The sequence below is a fragment of the Lottia gigantea genome (assembly GCF_000327385.1).
Source record: "Lottia gigantea unplaced genomic scaffold LOTGIsca_102, whole genome shotgun sequence".
Classification (NCBI taxonomy): domain Eukaryota; kingdom Metazoa; phylum Mollusca; class Gastropoda; family Lottiidae; genus Lottia; species Lottia gigantea.
The window spans coordinates 536,186-558,317 of NW_008706795.1; the positions used below are offsets into that span (position 1 = coordinate 536,186).

The 22,132-nt window shown below is 33.6% G+C and overlaps 2 protein-coding genes across 2 annotated transcripts; both read left to right on the plus strand.

Moving 5' to 3' along the window:
• The first annotated feature begins 1,860 nt into the window (after window positions 1-1,860).
• On the plus strand, window positions 1,861-4,464 carry LOTGIDRAFT_223821 (hypothetical protein). Its single transcript, XM_009046501.1, has 5 exons — window positions 1,861-2,025; window positions 2,393-2,554; window positions 2,886-2,955; window positions 3,275-3,358; window positions 3,985-4,464. Exons 1-5 carry the CDS (start codon window positions 1,942-1,944, stop codon window positions 4,143-4,145), a joined length of 561 nt encoding a protein of 186 aa, XP_009044749.1. The 5' UTR covers window positions 1,861-1,941; the 3' UTR covers window positions 4,146-4,464.
• A 6,966-nt stretch (window positions 4,465-11,430) lies between these two features.
• LOTGIDRAFT_135934 (hypothetical protein) lies at window positions 11,431-12,023 on the plus strand (the record flags this gene model as incomplete). The annotated part of the gene is made up of 2 exons (XM_009046502.1): window positions 11,431-11,813; window positions 11,924-12,023. The coding sequence occupies 2 exons, from the start codon at window positions 11,431-11,433 to the stop codon at window positions 12,021-12,023; spliced, it is 483 nt and encodes a 160-aa protein (XP_009044750.1).
• Window positions 12,024-22,132: the final 10,109 nt, after the last annotated feature.

Sequence of the window (22,132 nt, forward strand, 5' to 3'; positions counted from 1 at the left end):
AATTTCAATTTTGCCTTCAAGAGTTTTATGATAAGAGCCCTTTGTAATTTCTCTTTGAAAGTGGGATAGGGAATATTTTCGAGTTTGTCTATCATTTTTGGTGTCTGAATGTTATGTCTTTGTTTCTGTACAGTATGTCGTGTTTGAGCGCTACTGCGTCAACTCTATTAACGGGTTCTTCCCCTGGTTTGGGATTATCATTTTCGTCTAAACGCAGATCTAACCTAGTGCCTGGACCTGTATAATTGTGACCTGGGAGATGTTTTTCTCCGGGATATTTTGCCCATGGGAATCCAGGAAGAGAACCCAATGACTTTTGAATGTCTCCCGCACCGAAATACGTTTTAGGAGGATGGACATTTATTAAAGACATATTTGTTCAATAAACACCATATATTTTTAATACGAAAGATTTAATACAAGTAGAAAACTATTCAAGCGTTAGAAATGAATCATTAGATCTTTTCACTGCATCTACTCCTGAGGAAATTTGTTGTTTGAGACAAAATTGGCCACTTTGGGGATGAGAGATGTTAGCGCAGAGAAGAAACCGTCTCCTTTGAATTTTTTTTGTTCGTGTTTTAAAATTAAAGACATTTTTAATGTGATTATTTGATACTGTATTATTATAGTGAATCTTGTCTGTGGTTTGGGTAATTTATAATACAGTTTGGAGGAATCTGTTATGATATATTTTTTTAACAGTTTGGGAAGTCTGTTATAATACATTTTTAACAGTTTGGGGAGTCTGTTATAATACATTTTAACAGTTGTGTCTTTTCGGATATGACGCATTGAAAAAGCTGCGCATGCGCAGAATTGAAATGCGTCATATCCGAAAAGACATATACCTGCCATCTCAAAACAGGATCAAACTGGATGCGCAATATCTGAAAAGACATATACTACTGCCTGCCTTGTTTTGAAAAGAAGATACAACGAAAATACAATACAGAGTACGATTTATATAGAGAGTACGTTATATATACAGGGTACGTTATATATACAGAGCACGTTATATATACAGAGTACGTTATATATACAGAGTACGTTATATATACAGAGTACGTTATATATACAGGGTACGTTATATATACAGAGTACGTTATATATACAGAGTACGTTATATATACAGAGTACGTTTTATGTGAAATATTGATATAGATATGATTCCAAAATCGGGCTACGATCATACTTTTTTTGTGTTAATCAAGAATATTGAATTTCAAACGATTTTTGACACGGAGTTTTGCGTTACCGGTAGGCCTACCTCCCTTGTCTAACTGCATGGTGCCCCAAGCGGCGAGACTTTCTGACCTATTCAGCACCATGTTAAATACATATCTGGCCAAAATCTTGTTTAGAAGTGGAGATATAACGCAAAAGTTCGAAGTGCATACATCGCCAGAACATGCATGTAACTCCTGATAAATTACCATACACTATAGTCTATTCTTTTAAAAAAATAAAAAACATTTTGTTGGTTATTTGTAATGAATATCTATGCGTAAAGAATAATAATTCCGTGTTATTTTTATTAGCGACGCAAAGCTAACGTGGCAAATAGTCTTATGAGGGATTGTTTGCCACGTAGTGATAAATACCCTCAGCTAATATAATTTATGTGAAATATAATGTCCATGTCATAAGTATTATTTATTGAATGTTTCATTGTGAGATTTTCCTTAATGAGAGACAAATTTTCTTGCTCATTGGAAACGTAATCGTAAAAATTTATCTGGTTCATGCGTTATCATTGATGAGAAGAGAAAATGGTTTTCACCATCATTTTGCTCGTAATCACATTAATAATGACGGTATCGAAGACAGCATTTTATGTTTCTCTTCAATTTCCGGTCAATTACTACTTCCAGTTTTAATTAACTTGTGCGGCATCATTTCAATTTTGGTAACTTTACATTTGAGGGATCAGCACACAAAATGCCGTCAGCATTAGTTATTTTGAGTGAAGGAGCAGAGGAAATGGAAACTGTCATTAGCGTTGATGTTCTCAGACGTGGAGGGGTAATAATGGAGTTTTTTAGTCCGAAATAGTCGGAAATTCTTAACTTTACCATTTTGTTTTCTTTAAATTAGAAATAGGATAAATAGGTGTATCTATTATGTAGATTTATTTATTAATACTTAATGCATTAAGTTTCCCATTTCACGAAACTGCATTGGATGTTGGATCAGACCCTTATTGAAATGTCCCTTCCTTGCTTGACCTATGGTAATTGATTAGGGTATTTTCAGAGTAGGGCAACTGAGCCTCAGCTTCAGTCAGAGACCTAACCAACGCACCAACCTACTGCCCACTATCACTGAAACATAGAGCATTTGCCGGCTTCTAGTTTTTGTCACTGCTACAATTTATATTTGAAATGAACAGATAGAAGTTACTATGGCGGGCCTGGTGGGTACAGATGCTGTGGTATGTAGCAGACAAGTAAGTCTTGTACCTGATAAAAGTTTGGAGGAGGCAATGAAAGGTGGACCGTATGATATTGTGGTATGTCCTGGTGGGGCAAAGGGAGCCCACAACCTATGTGAGGTAAGGTTTGAGACACTCCAAGGTCGTTGAGTGCATTTAGCAAATAAACAGAAGGATTAAAATCTTAAGATATCGATCCAGTGTGACAGTATTAAAACTTTTCAGACAAGGTGGTCAAAAGTTCTTACGATGTTGATAGTAGCGTGATATATATGTCAGGTTTTTTTCAACGACATGACATATCCGACATTTTATAGGCTACCACTTCCCAAGGAGTATAGATACTCCAAGCCACTTCCCAATTCTCACAGCAACGCGATGATTTAAGACAGATTTAAGACTCATTCCCTTTGATCTACGTTAAGATAATCGTCCGTCATTGATGTTTCAGTCTGCAATAGTTGGTAAATTATTACAAGATCAAGAGTCTAATGGTAGATATATCGCCGCTGTATGTGCTGGTAAATATAGATTTTGCTTTGTTGGGTGGATGTGACATGTGGAAAATCTTTTCAACCCGAATACATATAATACCATATAATTAATTACGCAAGGTTTGCCTGTTACCCTGTTATGCTGCCCTTGATCCTTGAGAAAATGCTCCCAAACCTACGTATTTCCCAAATTTTCATTTTTATTATACAATATAGCGGTTTGATTTGATTGTATGCTAGCCGATACAACCTATTGGACCTATATATAAGATGCCCCTTTTCACTCCATGTGATATGCTATCTTTGTCCAAATCGGTTGTATAGAAAGTGTAAATGTTTTTGTTAGGCCCAACAGCATTGTTACAACATGGGATAGGAAAGGGAAAGAAAATAACGTCACATCCAGGTGTTGCAGACAAACTAAAATCAGGTAAGAAAAACAATTCTTCTTACATATCGTTGAAGTAAGTATATCACATTACCGTCAACATAAGCGAATCTTCAGCAGCTGGTTGCTGACCACCAGTAATAAATTACCGCTCCGTCACACCGGACTATTTTGGTGATCTTACAGCGACAAGAAAATTAACTAGATCGCCGAGAAAAAGTTCCTTTAGAAATTACAAATCATACCGCGTCCTATGCGACCATACTGTCGTCCCACGATGCGTCCACAAAGACTGTTACGCACTAAGAGTTTTCGATATAGATCTATGGGCTTTGTAAGGACGTCCACCATGGATCTCGTAGCGCTCCCATCTCACTTATTGGGTTCTCACTTGCCGTTCTGTAAACTGAAACGAATAGCAATGGTTTTTGTGGCAGATCATACAAGAAAGACATGATTCAAACATGGTAAGATTGTCCAAAATAAACGCAGCTATCAATGGCGACAATGGAGAACACCGCACAATGTCTGGTGCTTACATCACTCTTGTGACCAATTTTCCGTTGAGATTGCAGTCTAATAAGGACACCCATTTAGGTATGACTGGGGTATCGTGAAGGACAGCTCAAACCACTTTAGTTAAACGAGGGGCTATTCTTTTTTTACAGGAGGTTACAACTACAGTGAAGATAGAGTGGTACAGGATGGAAAGATCATCACAAGTAGAGGTCCAGGAACATCTTTTGAATTCGCCATAAAAATTGTAGAAGCTTTAGCGGGAGCCGAAAAAGCTAACTCCTTGATCGCACCTATGTTATTAATGATGTGAATTGATATATTATTGAACTTTTGCCATGTATTTAAAGTTGAGCTTTTCTACAATTTTACCCCGAATAGCCACTTTTCGACGTGAGACCGTTGGCTACTGTACAATGTATTACTCAACAGGTGACTCCTTCGGATTGTTGTTTAATTTTCGGATTTATTTGATTTTTGGTTTAAATACAATTTTCTCAAATGTATTGTAGACGAAACAACGCGTCTGACATGGTTAACACGTATCATCGTATGTATTGTAAACAAGAGTAATAAAAAGTTATAACGCGATGGTTGTAGATTATTAAATGATCTTCAATTTGTTAATATGTTAACTTATTTGTGTGTATTTGTTTGTTGCTGAAACTTATACGAAAAACATCAGAGATGTAACAAATTTGTTCGTTTTTCATCCCATACTGAAATGTTACAACTATTGAATTTACAAGAAATGCTGAAAGTCTCAGGATACTCTGCTGGAGTTATGTCCCTTGGATGGTCCTTTCAATGCAGACGCGAACAATGACAGCATCAAGCAAATCGATTTCTCTTTAATTGACTGCAGGCCATTTTGATGGTTCTTTGTCCTTCGATTGATTTTTTGATTGTTTGATAGCTTGCTAACACAATGATAATCTACTGTTGGGAGTAAACAAGCATTTCCAGAAACATCACGTTTACATTATTGTTAAGGAAGATCCAGGTTGCAAAGTCAACAAAAATAATACTGAAATTCGTTACGCTTTCTTCATTTTAGTTACCATAGTATCAAACAAACATTGCAACATCATACCGAATGTTTACTTTATGAAAAGAAATTCCATGTCTAATGTCGAGAGGCCTACATTACATGAAATATGTAACCGAGACACAAAAACACTTAAAGGGACAGTTCGCCTCCCGTTTGACTAATTATACTTTAATCTCGAAACGCGAATTTGTTAAGCTAATCAGTAATAGTGTTTACAGCTCACCGTCGAAATTCGAGCTTTCAAATCCATTGCGTCGAGAATTATCCGCCTTAAAATGTTAAAATGACAGCTCGTCTTTACTTGAGACTCAGCCATGCTTGAAAAGCCAAATTATATAGAGATAGAGAATTCTTAGTTCGGGGTATTTTTGTAGGAATTAATTCTGGTACTTCTGAAGACTATTTACGTATATTCAATACCAAAATCGGCCCCTGAAAATGGCAAATCTGTCCCTTTAACTCCTATATCGATTTCATTAGTTCTCACAGCTATTCTGATGGGCAGTGTTGGAGCCAATATTTGCAGCCTACCGTAAATGGACCAAAGAAACATAATTTAACCATTCCAGCACATACATACTTGTATAGAGATGGTTCACGGTTATAACGATTGCATGCTGACAAATATAACTATTGCCTCTGCCTGAAATACGTTGACTATGAGAAAAAGAAGAAGACTGTCAATCCAGTGGCTCAACTAAATGAGTTCTGGCCCGTAGACTTAAGTGGGATGGGGGCTCTCTCCAGGAATTTTTTCTTAAATTATGCTTTACTGCATTTTATTCTGGGTGGGACTCCCTTGGACGTGTGGGTCCGTGGACTTGGACCTGGTTCAACCAGTCCCTATGGTAGTCGAGCCAGCGTGTCTATCTAGGTTTAACGGTTAATAATCTAACAATTAAGAAAATCCATGAGAAAGAAAGATTGAGGAGAAGAAGGTTAAATCAATACATCATTGATTATTAAACTGGCAGTAAATAAACTGTGACAGTTCGCTTATTACTGTAAACACTGTAACAGATTTACCGATAAATGGCACTTGAATCGTTTAGTGAAAATGTCCTTCTTTATAAGACTCACGACGCTAAGGACGCTTCCTGTTTGAAATACTACGAGACTGAAATTACTATTTGAAGGGACAGCAAAGAGAATTCAGGTTAGTTAATCATGTAGATATTAGTCTGTCAAAGATAGTTTCTGTTTGTATCATTCAATTTGTACTTCATTGCGTGTTTCGACCCCTAGCTCGGTACACTCTCATGATGGGCTGTCCACAGTAGTGATCAGTTACCGCGTATCGGTGGTGGTTTTCCAGCTACTGTTGTTCTTTTCATCCAATCTCAGCTGCTGAATCTCCCTGTGACTCCCAATTCAAAGAGTATTCTCAACACTGACTGATGTCTTCAGGTTGAAAATAAAAATGTATAATGTGTTACATTCACAAGACGTTGTTTTTGCCTTACATTCAATTTGAAGAGTAAATAGGATAGTAATATTATTGTCTATTGTTTCAATACTATGTTATGTATTAAACCTGACATTAAGCTGTTAACTTGCCAACTAAAATAAAAAGGCATATATCTTTAGTTACAAAATATACCTGCAACTAATCAACATAAATTAGTGATCTGTTGGCAGGAAGTATGGAGGATTACGATTTGGAACTCTTATATAATATTCTGCTAGTGAGTCAAATTTTTTAAAACGTTTTGTTTAGTGCTAGCGTTTCTGTGATCTGGATAATGGTTGACAAATATCTATTGAAAATTAATTTGATTAATTACAGGTTTATTAGTATTGTGATTCAAGTGATAAGAAATGTCACGGCTATTGATTTTCTTCAAGTATTTAACTAGTGCGATAATTGTATTTAATGATTCACTCACTTGGGGTTTTAATGAATTTACCGGTACGTTGTAAAGACATGGCCTTTCAATTAGTGGAATGGTATAAAGTATTTGAAGTGAAGTGAAGGAAAATCAGTTTGTACTAATCTGTATCTAATTGTTTAGATTGAAATACAATATGTTTTTGGATATTTTGAATGTTTCATGATTATCAATTGATTTTCTAATTAGTTCTGGATAGTTATTTGAAACGATATATAAATAAATCAAAGTGATTAATATGCGAATTGTAAGATTCTTTCATGATTTGTTGGGCATGTTAGTTTTATATGAAATAGAATGAAGTTTAACATCCTACTCTTCATGGGCTAATGAAGACTGATAATGCCATGCAGTGTGCAATAAGGGGAATTTTGTCAGATATGTCAGTTACAGGAAATAACTTATTAAAAGTAAATAATGGCTTAAGTCATATAATGTTATGGTTATTAGCAGGTTTCTATAGAAAATAAGGTAATGGATTATCGCAATAAGCAAATGAGGGCTGGTGACAATTGATACACCTTGTTCCTCGTCGTTGTGAACACAGATATGAATAGGTACAGATACAGATAATTCAATAATTCCTCTAGACTTAAACTTGTATATATGATTCATATTTACCGTGGGTGTTTCCTTTTCATAATGATATACTATTTTAAACATAATATTTAGATCGTTATATAGATATAAGTAAAACAAAAAATTGCATATAAATAACATATAACTTGTAGGCTACTTCAATTTGACCTTTTACATAATTACACATGAATGACATTTCGGTACAATTTCTGTATTGTTTTTAGAAGTAGAATATAAGATTATCTCAGGGTAAGGTTATAAACATGTCAGTTAGTGGATGGTAAATATAGATACAGGATGAATGACTAGTTGTTATATATTCTGTTTTTTTTACCTCACAATTTCTAGTATAAGTAGAAAATGATACGTGACCCATGTTAAATGGAATTCCTCATTTTTATGTTCTTAAGAATCTGTGAGTTTTATATATTTTTACAGATGATAATCCTCCTCGTGACATCATCTGGTATAATACTATGAATTTTTGGAGATAGAAGGAACCACCCAAACCATTTTGTGAGTTATCTAGGATGATATTGTAGTTATTTTGGTTGGAAGATATTGTAGTTATTTTGGTTGGATGATATCGTAGTTGTTTAGGATACCATCGTACTTATTTGAGGTTATATTGTAATTATTTGGGATAATTTCGGAGGTATTTAAGATGATATCGAAGTTATTTAAAACGATATCGTACTTAATTAGGATTAATTATGTTATTTATTTATTATGATGATATCGTAGTTATCTAGAAATTTATCGTAGTTATCTTGGATGATATTTTAGTTATCTTGGATGATATCGTAGTTGTTTTGGATGATACTGTAGTTATCTAGGATGATATTATGTATTTAGGGTGATATTGTGGTTATCTAGGATCATATAGTAGTTATCTAGGATGATATGAATTTGGGATGATTCGTAGTTGTTGTAGCTGTCTAGGATGATATCATGTATTTAGGATGATATCGTTGTTATCTAGGATGATATTGTAGTTATTTAGGTTGATATCGTAGCTATTTAGGACGCTGACCTAGTTATCTAGGATGATAGCATGTATTTAGGATGATGACCTAGTTATCTAGGGTGATAGCATGTATTTATGATGATAACCTAGTTATTTAGGACGATAGCATGTATTTAGGAAGATATTGTAGTTATCTAGGATGATTTCGCAGTTTTTTGGGTGATATTCTCGTTATCTAGGATGATGTAATGTCTTTAGAATCATGCTATAGTTGTCTTGGATGGTATTGTAGTTATTTGGGATGATATCATGTATTTGGGATGATATTATACTTATCTTCGATGATATCATGTATTTGGGATGATATTGTACTTCTCTTGGATGATATCATGTATTTGGGATGTTATTGTAGTTATCTAGAATGATATCATTTATTGGGGTGATATTGTACTTATCTTGGATGATATCATGTATTTGGGATGGTATTGTACTTATCTTGGATGATATAATGTATTTGGGATGATATTGTACTTATCTTGGATGATATCATGTATTTGGGATGGTATTGTACTTATCTTGGATGATATAATGTATTTGGGATGATATTGTACATATCTATATCTGATATCGCAGTTGTTTTGGATGATATTGTAGTTATCTAGGATGACATCATGTCTTTAGAATGATACTATAGTTTTGTTTGGATGGTCTTGTAGTTGTTTAGGATAATATCATGTATTTGGGATGATATCGTAGTTATATCGTAGTTATCTAGGATGATATCGTAGTTATATTGTAGTTATTTAGGATGATTTCATAGTTATCTAGGATGATATCCTAGTAACTAGGGGGGATATTGTAGCTATCTAGGATAATATCGTAGTTATCTAGGATGATATCATAGCTATCTAGGATGATATCGTAGTTATCTAGGATGATATCGTAGTAACTAGGGGTCATATTATAGTTATTTAGGATGATATCATGGTTATCTAGGATGATATCACGAATTTAGGATGATAATGATATCGTTGTTATCTAGGATGGTATCATAGTTATATCGTAGTAATCTAGGATGTAGTAACTAGGGGTGATATTGTAGCTATTTAGGATGATTTCATAGTTATCTAGGGTGATATCGTAGTAACTAGGGGTGATATTGTGACTATTTAGGATGATATCATAGTTATCTAGGATGATATCGTAGTAAATATGGGTGATATTGTAGCTATCTAGGGTGATATCATAGTTATCTAGGGTGATATCGTAGTTATATTGTAGTTATTTAGGATGATTTCATAGTTATCTAGGATGGTATCGTAGTAACTAGGGGTAATATTGTAGCTATCTAGGATGATATCATGTATTTGGGATGATATCGTAGTTATCTAGGATGATATCGTAGTTATATTGTAGTTATTTAGGATGATATCGTAGTTATCTAGGATGATATCGTAGTAACTAGGGGTCATATTATAGTTATTTAGGATGATATCGTAGTTATCTAGGATGATATCGTAGTTATATTGTAGTTATTTAGGATGATATCGTAGTTATCTAGGATGATATCGTAGTAACTAGGGGTCATATTATAGTTATTTAGGATGATATCGTAGTTATCTAGGATGATATCGTAGTTATCTAGGATGATATCGTAGTAACTAGGGGTCATATTATAGTTATTTAGGATGATATCATAGTTATCTAGGATGATATCGTAGTTATATTGTAGTTATTTAGGATGATATCGTAGTTATCTAGGATGATATCGTAGTAACTAGGGGTCGTATTATAGTTATTTAGGATGATATCATAGCTATCTAGGATGATATCGTAGTTATCTAGGATGATATCGAAGTAACTAGGGGTCATATTATAGTTATTTAGGATGATATCATGGTTATCTAGGATGATATCATGAATCTAGAATAATATCGTAGTAACTAAGATATTCTAATTAATTTTGGATGAGTGGAATTGTGTAGTTATCTAGGATGATAAAATCACATTATATATATATTTAATAAGCACGTGCTGTATCGGGTAAAGAAAACTGACTCTTGACCTTTCGAATTGTGTAGTACCATTGAAATACTAGACATGACGCTTGTTGACCTTCTTGAAAGACTTTGATTATTAGATTGTTGCAAATCTGTAGATAATGAGAATAATCATATAAAGTTCATTGTTGTAAAAAATAAAGCGCCAGTAGTCTTATTGTCAATCTAAGTTGGTTTTCAAGGAAATGAAAATGTTCCCCGTCGCGTTCAACTAAATTATAAATCATCAGCATCATTGACAGTATTGATTATTTCATTTTTAATGTCAATGCTTTCAGTAATTGCTTCTATATAGAGACTTATTAAACCTGTAATTGTCATTAAATTATTTCTTGCAGAAACAGTGATTTGATTTAGATGCTATCGGGATTGTAAACGGGTTTGGTTATGAAACTTAAACTGATGCAGCTGTAATCAAAATAATAAATCAAGATTGTACTCAAGTGTAGCAGTGATCAAGATAATCAACTGGATTAATCAAAGCACTTTCTGTATAATTTTTCAAGAGTGTAAACCGGATTAATCAAAGCTACTTTCTGTACAGTAACCAAGATTGTAATGCAGTTTAGCAGTGATCAAGATTGTAGACTGGATTAATCAGAGCTACTTTCTGTACAGTAATCAAGATTGTAAACTAGTGTAGCAATGATCGAAATATAAAAGTGTAATCAAAGCTACATTCTTCTGTCTGCTGCAAGTTATCGTGATCAAGATTGCTAACTGATGTAATCAAGATATTGAACTGGTGATCAAGATTGTTAACTAATATACGCAGTGCTGTAGAGGCAAACAAGTCTGTTAATTGCAGTGATAAAGTTTTTTACTGGTATAGCTTATGTAATGTAATCAGGCGAGTTTTCCCTGGAAATAATCGCATATTTACATCTTATCATTGGCAATCTGAATTCAATTTATTAGAGAAAGAAGTTAATTATAGTGAGAGGCTGGGTATTTATTAGTGATTCTATTTTCAGGATTTACGTTTCATTTGGCAAGAATTTACCATTGTGTTATAAAACCTGTTGAAGTTACGGTTTAATTGACATTTCAACATGTACGCTGAACATAAACAGGATACTCAGAAAGAGAAGTTAGTCTCAACAATCAGAAATCAATGTTTGAAAAATGGTTGTGGTGGAATCAAACATCTGTCGACTGTTTTTAGGCGGATGGACGTGGACTATTCCAAAAAACTGTGTTATAAGGAACTAGCTATGGGAGTAAAATCCTATGGTATGTCGATTAATGACGAGGATTTAAAAGTTTTATTTGACATTCTGGACCATGATAAATCTGGATATATTGATTTTACTGAATTCATGCATCATCTTCGACCTACCATGAGTGTATCCAGAATCCAAGTGATTAATGAAGCATTCAACAAACTAGATGTTAATAACGATGATGAATTGAGAGTTGACGATTTAAAAGGTAGGTTACATTATAGGAAAATCAATTAAAGAGAGCGGTCTTGGTCTGAGATCTTTGTCGCCGATTAAAGTCTTGAGTAAAATCCTGATCTCAAGATTGTCGAGTCCCAAACAGGTTTTATAATATCAAACATCATCCAATCATCATTCATTTTCGTTTCACCCAATCACCCAATCAGATTCATTTTCGTTTCAATTGCATGCTCCACACGTGATTATCGACATGATGGAAAACGACCGACTGGAGATTTTTGTCTCCTCGTATGCCCGTAACCGGTTGGTAAAACTCTTGACAAGACTCTAGTCGGCGACAAAAGTTTCCAATCAAGACCGGTCCTGTGCTCGCACCGTAATACAATATATCTGTTTATCCACTCGATATCTCAATTTCAAAATTAGATCAGTTTTGGGAACTTTATCAACGGAGTGGGAAGTCGATGTTGCAAGAGAAACGAACATTCTACAAAGAGACACGGGTGGAAAAACAAAAACATTTGTATTATTGATAACAAATATCAAGATATATTTTATTAAACAAAGCATTCGAATGGTTAAATACTTTCTTTAATTCCAAACGGGAGATGAATGAAACTTGTTATTAGATAATGCAGATTATGGATATCAAGTGGGGTCACATATAGAAAAAAACCATTTCGATTTGAATTTGAATTATAGATTGTACACTACAGTTTAAGAACTCGTTTAGTCCTTGAACATATATGTACATCATCTTATAGACCTGGGTTAACATATGTATATAGAGTGGGTAAAATAGCTTTACACAACACAACATCTATTATAACAAATAAGACATTGCGATACAAGGCAATAATACAAAGGAAATAATACAAAGTCATATTCAAAGGCCTCTCATATAACAATTCTATTCGCATAAGTGCCACGTTTTTGCAATAGATGTAGTAACAATTACAATTTGAACTGTCTGAAAGACCTAACATAGGAAGTACCATTATTCAGTTATAGCTATTGATTCTATTTTATTCTATGGCAGATTCCATCAATCATTTACAGTTGATCAGTTTTTATCACGCTATATACGTAAGAGTTATAGTAAATGTACTACTGGGTACAGACACAGAACTATTCTACCTGAGAATACATGCTTGAATTCTATTCATAGTTTCTGCAGCAGTAATTGAGAGGTCACAATATCGTTGTTCCATAATGTCAATACCTTCTTTTTTTATACTCCCACATGAATATGTGGTCGCATATTGTCTTCGCCCCTGTCCGTCGGTCCGTCGGTCAACATTTCTTGTGAGCACTATAGAGACTACAGTTTTTATACGCTCACATGAATATGTGGTCGTATATTGTCGTCGCCCCTGTCCGTCGGTCCGTCGGTCGGTCCGTCAACATTTAATGTGAGCACTATAAAGACTACAGTTTTTATCTGATTTTGATGAAACTTGGTGTGATGCTTTAGATTGATAAGATCTCGGTCAAGTTCGAATTTGACATATTTTCGATGAACAGTTTTTGAGATATTGCCCTTGACTTAGAACGCCGTGAAATTTGTTAAAAATTGTTCGTGAGCAGGATTGAAGCTACAGTTTTCATCCGATTCTGATGAAACTTGGTGTGATCATTGGAATTGATAGGATCTCGGACAAGTTCTACCTTGACGCATTTTCGATGAACGGTTTTTGAGTTATTGCCCTTGACTTTGATAAAACGCGTCGGAATTTGCTAAAAATAGTTCGTGAGCAGGATTGAAGCTACAGTTTTCAACCGATTCTGATGAAACTTTGTGTGATCATTGGAATTGATAAGATCTCGGACAAGTTCTAACATGACGCATTTTCTAAGAACGGTTTTTGAGTTATTGCCATTGACTTTGTTAAAACGCGTCAAAATTTGTTAAAAATAGTTCGTGAGCAGGATTGAAGCTACAGTTTTCAACCGATTCTGATGAAACTTTTTGTGATCATTGGAATTGATAAGATCTCGGACAAGTTCTAACTTGACGCATTGTCGATGAACGGTTTTTGAGTTATTGCCCTTGACTTTGTAAAAACACATCAAAATTTGTTAAAAATAGTTTGTGAGCAGGATTGAAGCTACAGTTTTCAACCGATTCTGATGAAACTTGGTGTGATCATTGGAATTGATAAGATCTCGGACAAGTTCTAACTTGACGTATTTTCGATGAACGGTTTTTGAGTTATTGCCCTCGACTTTGTTAAAAAGTGTTGAAATTTGTGAAAAATAGATAGTGAGCAGGATTGAAGCTACAGTTTTCAACCGATTCTGATGAAACTTGGTGTGATCATTGGAATTGATAAGATATCGGACAAGTTCTAACTTGACGCATTTTCGATGAACGGTTTTGAGTTATTGCCCTTGACTTTGTTAAAATGCGTCGAAATTTGCTAAAAATAGTTTGTGAGCAGGATTGACGCTACAGTTTTCAACCGATTCTGATGAAACTTGTTGTGATCATTGGAATTGATAAGATCTCGGACAAGTTCTAACTTGATGCAATTTGAACGGTTGTCGAGTTATTGCCCTTGACTTTGTAAAAACGCGTCAAAATTTGTTCGTGAGCACAATAGAAGCTACAGTTTTCAATCGATTCTAAAGAAACTAGGTGTGATCATTGAAATTGATAAGATCTCGGACAATTTTAACTTGACGCATTTTCGATGAAATGTTTTAACAAGAGATATTTTTGATGAACATTTTTTGAGTTATTGCCCTTAACTTTGTAAACATGCGTCAGAAGTTGTTTTTTGCCCTTGATCTGAGCTGTGTGATTTAATTGTTTGTTGTATTTGGGTTATTGATATTGATTTTAAAAAATTTTGTGGAATTATTCAGCATGAATAATTTCTTCAATATGAGAAAATTCGTACTTTAGTCTCTAAAAACTGTTTTATTATTTCTGACAGCTGCCAGTGGGCGTATGTTACCTTGCAACGCAAGCTATCTTTATAACCGTTTTGAATACTACCTTTAAGAATAAACATAAAATTTAAAATTAGCCAATGAGAAAATATATTATCAATCAATTCTAATCATCAATTTTCAATCAGGTCTGCGGTTCCTGCAATTCCGCTAAAACCAAGCAAAGACCTATAAAATGTATACATATATAGGACCATAAGGCTTTGAAACCAAAGTTTGATGACGTCACTAATCCTAAAATATGCGTTTCACCCTTCGTGATTAACAACGTTATCAAACATACATTTAAATTGCATGCAAATTTTTGTAACTTACAAAAAACAGTTTTACATTTCTTACAAACTGTTTGACAGGAAATGAAATGTAGAAATCCGATGAGATTTCATCATATGAATTGAATTATTTTTTTCTGAGAGGATTATGAAACATTAATCAGGATTTTATCGGAACCGGAAGTACGGAAACTGACATTAAACCATTGATTTACTCTCAAAGTATCGAGGCTTACTTCCGGTAGAAAATATAGTTTCTCACCTGATTTGAAGTGGTAATTACAAAATCAATATCCCGTTTAATATCTTCTGCTTTATGAAGTCTGCTATATTTTTTGTAGATTTTTGAATCTATTTCTGATTCAGTTTCTTGAAGGTGCTCGAAAACGCATGAAAAGTATTTGATAATTGTGGTAAATATTCCTGAACGAGTTCAAAAGAATTGGTTTGCTATTGCATTTCATGTTTTGTCAGTTATTTTATTCTGATAAGACAGTCGTTGAAATATGTTCATTCTGTGCCGTTAAAAGACTTAGGTTGTCATAAGAAATACTATGTGTCAGTGTTTCATTTATAATCAAATCGTTATTATATATGGTAGGTTAATTTTATAATGCTATCAAGCAAAACGATAAAATTGATTTCATAAAATGTTTTTTAGATATCAATATTATTTTTAATTATTCAGTTGACTGTTATTGAAGTGAGTCATGTAGTAATCCAGTCGTTTTACGGACCTTTTCTAAGTATTTGTTGTATAACACCATTTCACAGGATTGTTTTGGTCCCGATCATTTTGGTCTATGGTCGATCGGCCTCATTTTTGAAAAAATAGTTGGCAACCTACGAGTATTATCGAGCACTACATTATACTTTCGAAGGAATGATCGTCTAATTTTTTAACTGTAGAAAAACATGTCCTTGAATAACCGTGTGCCTGCGTGAATACTTGCGTGTAATAGAAACGTGTCGATCTACGAGCGTCCGTCATTTGCATCACTAATTCATCAGATAAACTATAGATACAACTCATTTACTTGATACCATTTCGTAAGCGTTCCTTCCTAAATTTGGTGAGGTTCTGTATAAAACGTGTCATGCATGATGTCATGCGATCGACAATATCACGAGCAAAGGTTCTATTAGGGATGCAAGGAAAATTCATTTCTATTGAAGGGAGACAAATCTTGTACTTTTCTTGAAAAATGACCATGACCACGGTATACCGATGGGTTTATTTATCAAAAATCACAACTATGACCTAGAAATCAATATACACTCATTTCCGTTATTCATTTCAATTATTCAAAATGAATACGATGGAAATGAGATGTTGCATTACGTTCTGCACTTGATTGTGCAACAACAGACAACTGTTAATGGATCTAATGCGCAGCGCGGTGTCATAGTGTTGTGTTATCGAAATGAATAAACGCATTTCCCATGTCAGCAAGTGCTATCTGCATTACTGAAAATGGAAACCCGGGATCCTCAACTGGTAGGTAATATGACATTCCACATGCATGACTTAGTTATTTTCCAGAGACTTTGTACCATCGTACTTTCATCCTTCAAAAGACCTCCACATGTGTCATTAATTTTAGATTTCTCCCTTTTTATAAAAAAAAATGGTTCTGATATGAAAGAAAATCTCTCTGATACTTGTATCAACATAGCAGCATAAAAAGTTGATCACAAAACTTGGTTGTACTTTGATAGCTGCAAATATCATCGATCCTCCATCCGAATAGATCAAACAAAATTCCCAAGTCGGCAGACATTTGAAATTCTTTTCAACACTAGATAAGCCAACAGATTCTTGTTCCTTGTCAATTTTCACAAAGATTCCTTATCTTTCGGATCGAGACCACAATAGTACAATATTGACAGAACTTTCTATTACTACCGACATTAACTGTTTACTAAGACAAGAAAATAAAAGCTTTTCCATTAGCAGGTTCTTATTTTTTTTAAGTCTATTTACCATTCCGTGATATATCCAGGAGAATTCTCCACCAATTATTACTTCCAAAGTCTGTTATTCTATTAAACAACTCTACTTTAAGATTTTTGTCCATCTTTGACATTAAGCTTGATTCAGTACTAACATCCATCAATACATGCAATAGGAATTCGATAAGAATATTTTCGTCATAGGCCTACTACGAAAGCGGGTCGGGACATTCCGACTTACGACTTCCAATTTTTTTTTTCACTTTCGATTTCCGCCTTCATACATAGGCCTACACCCTTTAAGTTTTTGATAATCTCTCGTACTACTTAGTTTGTTACTATCTTGCAACCTCTTTTGCGGTGATTGACTTCATAGAAACTACATTTTGTTCTACCAGTTGTCCCAGGTTTTTTTGTTTTCTGTCCGACTGGTTTGGCTTACATCCCTAAATTAAATAATCTTTTGAAGATGCGAGTGTTTTTTGTTAGTTAAACGGTACGTTACTCACGAAAAGAGAGCTGTATTATAGCCGGAACCTGTGACTGCAGTATAAAATGCAGATTAGCAGATGGAAATAGTCGCCGGAGTACTCTGTTCTTAATGTAATGTTACCATTTTATCACATTATACCTGCTTGGTAGTTGTGGTCTGAAGCTCAGTCATGTCAAGAGTTATCTTTCTGTAGTACTCTTCTGTCTAAGGAGAGTAGAAAATTATTATTTTTTTAAAGCAAAGAAATCACCAACTTAATTTCAATAAAACTTCTCCAAACTTTCAGGTTTAGCCAACTTCAATGTAAGTGTTTGCCTGATTATATAAGATTATCCTCCCATGATATCATATCATATCACAGGATTCATAATTTATATTGCAATTTTATATGTTTTATGCTGTGTGAAAACTTTTCCCAAAATGTAAACAAACCCGGCAATGGCGCCAAATTAGCCTTGCATGGACCCCGCAGGTCAGTTTTCCCGTCAAACTATACACATGTGACACCATATTAAATGTTTTACCTACTATTAATTATTTTTGCAAAATTTCTTATCAATGCCTGGAATGTCAAACTGTGGAACCTGCTTTAAGAAAATATTTTTGTACGGAAACCAATAACTGCTATATTAATAAATTATGCATCATGCTCTTAAATTTCATCCACATTCTCAAGAATTTACTATTTTCAATTGATAATTTCATTTTCTGTTTTGAACATCCTTGCTCATTTTTGTACTTTTAGTGTGTTACGGTTATGATTGCACCAGGGTACAGAGTACAAAATTACAAGAGATGAGAATTGTGTCATGTTAATCTTGTCAATAAACCTTCAACAATCAGCCGTTTACACTCAATGTTAGGTTCCACCACGTGGGCGAGGTAATCCCTCCTCCAAAAGATGATCTTTTGCAGGACAGCGACGTTTACTGATGCATTTCTTAGCAAATAACCAATAACATCTATATTGTCAGGCGAAAAACTGCATAGGTTTCATGGTCATTTGTCTTACCGTACTTGTGACTATTAAACTTTAATATAGATATATAATTTTATTGTTTATTAGATGATGCTTAATTCTAAGTTGTTACTTATTCAGACGAGGTTATGAATATTTTATACAGATATTAATGACATGGTGTTATTTAAACCCTATTTATTATCAGCTAATAATTATTGATAAAGGTATTCAAGCTAATTAAATCATTGAATTGAAATAATTTATGAAGTTTCAATGTTTTGACATGGAATCTTCTTCAAACCAATATGAAATATCAACATGAAATCCTATCTGTGGCCATGTGGCATATTAATGAGCAGCTATTAATTATCAGATGATGATTAGTGATTAATGTAATCAAACTCATTAAATAACTGAATTGAAATAATTTATGAAGTTCCAATCTTTTTTTCTCGTGGTATCGTCTTCATTATATTATGAGATATCCAGCGTGGAAACATCTCTGCGGCCAAATCGAAGCCGATGGTATAGTTAAGAAAGGAACTGATAACTCTCCTTTTCCAAGATTTTTCTCAAAGATGGACGATTGATCCAGTGCGGGCGAAGCAGTGAAAAACCCTAAAACCCAAAGAATTTGAACCATACAAGATTGTTAGGACAAAGGAGAATGGCATTATAACAGTATATCCGTAGTTGTTAAGGGTTAAAAAATACACGGACAAAGAGGATAATATTTAATATCATATATAAGACCCAAGTTTCTAAAATTGGAAACTAATTACTGACATTTCTTCAAAAAAAAAGATGAATGTCTTTGATTTACCTCAGAATTAATTTCCTTGACGAAGCAAAAAGATCAACCAACGCCCTTATTGAAACACAATAATGAAAGGACAAAGTATAATATATATCGATTTGCGTATATACTTTGTTCGTTGTTGTCTTTCGTTTCCACAAGTCAACGCTATACTCGACAATCAAACATTGACAAATATTTGAATACCTTAATATCAACGGACAATTGACGAATAAAGCGACAATGATGATAATTTCATTCAACTTCAGTCAAATTTACTGAAAATTTACAAAAAACAATTCAACGGATGCAGTAATTGTCAAAACGGCACCACTAGTATCTGCTAGTATGTTTGCAATCTAGACTTCTACTGGGTTTTGTGGAGTAAGTTTTAATTTGTGAATAATTGATATATATCTATAATCGATAAATCAATCAGTAGCAAATATAGGCCATATAAGAAATCAATTTGTATAATTGCAGATCGATGATATATATATATCTGAAAACACAAAAGGCCCATAGGAGATAAATCAAATTTTGATAGTAAAACTGGAATAAAACACACGAGAAAATAAAGTATAAAGCTGATGATATTATACGGTTATAGATACATTTAAATATAAAACTGATGATATGATTACTTTACAGAGAAAGTAGAATATAAAACTGTGGATATGATTAGTTTGCATTGAAATTAGAATATAAACCTGGTAATGTGATTTGTTGACAGAGAATTTAGAATATAGAACTGATGATATGGTTAGTTTTCAGACATTAGTTTTCTGATGATCTGATTAGTTTAAAGAGAAACTAGAATATAGAACTAATGATCTAATTAGTTTACAGAGAAACATATATCTAATGATATGAAAAACTGACAATATGAATAGTTTAAGAAGAGAAAACAGATTATATTTTACGAAGAAAAAAAAAGAATATTAAACTGATGTTATTAGTTTACAGAGAAACTAAGTACTAGATCTGATGATATACAGACTGGCGATATGAGAAGTTTACGAAGAGAAACTAAAATATTTTACTGATGATGATATGATTAGTTTACACCGAAACTTTCATTTCAGTTTGATGATATTAGTTTAAAGAGAAACTACAATATAAATTCGGTTCTATGATTAATGGACTCTGCAACTATACGATATTAACTTAGTAAAACAATTGGTTTTCAGTAAAAAAAAAACTGGAATATAAAGGTAACTACACCATAAACCTTTTATTGTGATTGTTTCAGAAAGAATCTAGACAGACAGTTATGATAATCATTTTTATATTATATATAATTAATTCATTAGAAACAGATGTTAAATTCAGTTCGTTAGTATAAACTATCATATTTATATTTCATGAACAGCTGTTGTCTAGATATATTCTGCAAACCTGACAGAAAATGGGACGAATATTTTGACTGTTATGAAAAGGCTCACGTTAAAGGGACAGCTGCGCCATCTTGAGTCTTAATGTACGAAAATCGCATAAATTCTTCAAAAATTTCAAACTAGGAATTTCTTTTTTTTCAATTTCTATACATGTCTTTTCTATATATGGCAGTTTCTCAAAAAAGACGACTCGTCACATGGATTTGAAGGCTCAAATTTCGACGTTGAGCTGTGAACACGAAAACTAAAGTATGATGGGTTAAGAAAATGGCGCACTTGTCCCTTTAAAACCTAGATAGATGAAGCATGTCCAATTTTTTGATTCGCGAATCAAGAATGAAAAATAGGACTTATTTTTATTACTTGGTAATAGGGATGAATGGTATAGTGTATTTCATTAATCAGTATATTGGTGTCATCAACAGATTTTTCGTGGCATATTTTGAAAATGTGTTGTCAACCAGCTATTTGTTAACTTTTAAATATCGGATAGTTTAAGTCTGTGAGTTCTATTGAAACATAGTCTCTCAGTGTTCTATTGAAGCATATGTCCTTCCATTCTTAGTCGACTCCGAGAAAGATCAATGCCAAGAGGATCAACTGTTATCAGGGATGCACGTGAACCCTAATTTGTTACCTGTCAACAATGATTTTCATTTTTTCTTTAAAGGGACACGTAGGCCATTTTTTGACCAATCATACTTTAGTCTCAGAAACAGGACTTTTTTAGCTGAGCTAATCAGTAATAGTGTTTACAACTCACCGTCGGAATTTGAGCATTCAAATCCATGTGTGTCAAGAATTATCTGCGTTTGAATGTTAAAATGACGACTAGTCAATTTAAGGTATGTATATGTGATATATAGAAATATTGAGTAAAATTCCCAGTTTAAGGTATTTTTGAAGATATTGTGTGATTTTCGTGCAGTTCTAGTACATTTTACACATATTCAAGACTAAAATCAATCCCTCAAAATGGCACAGCTGTCCACCATTTGTTGTTTGAGTTTTAGTTTTAATTCTTTGTAAAACATGCCTATATAGTCTGGTCGTACTATGACCTATCTATATTGTAATTTGTCGTCAATGATTTTAAAGCAGATCGATTATCTTGCTGCCTATAACCATGTTATTTTATTGTTAAACAAGATAATGTATCTAGAACAGCATGTCTGGTTAACACACTGTCTTAATGACACTATAATTTTGTCAAATCAAATATTCTAGCTTGCATGAAAGATATAAGTCGAGAACAAATCTGGTGTTGAGTAAGATTACACATGCTATCATATATCACTTATAATTAACTTTGGTGACAGTGAAAATCACCCATTTCTTGAAAAAATGTATACGACTTGTGGTCAGTATCAATTCTATTATTACAGGTATACCAGTTCCTGGTAGATTTTGTCATTCATGTTAGATTTAGGGGTATGTCTACTTTTCCAAAAAAGTGAACGTAAACTTGCACTTAAAGAAAATTTGAGCATTCTGTTATGATGTCGACACATTTCTAACAGAGAT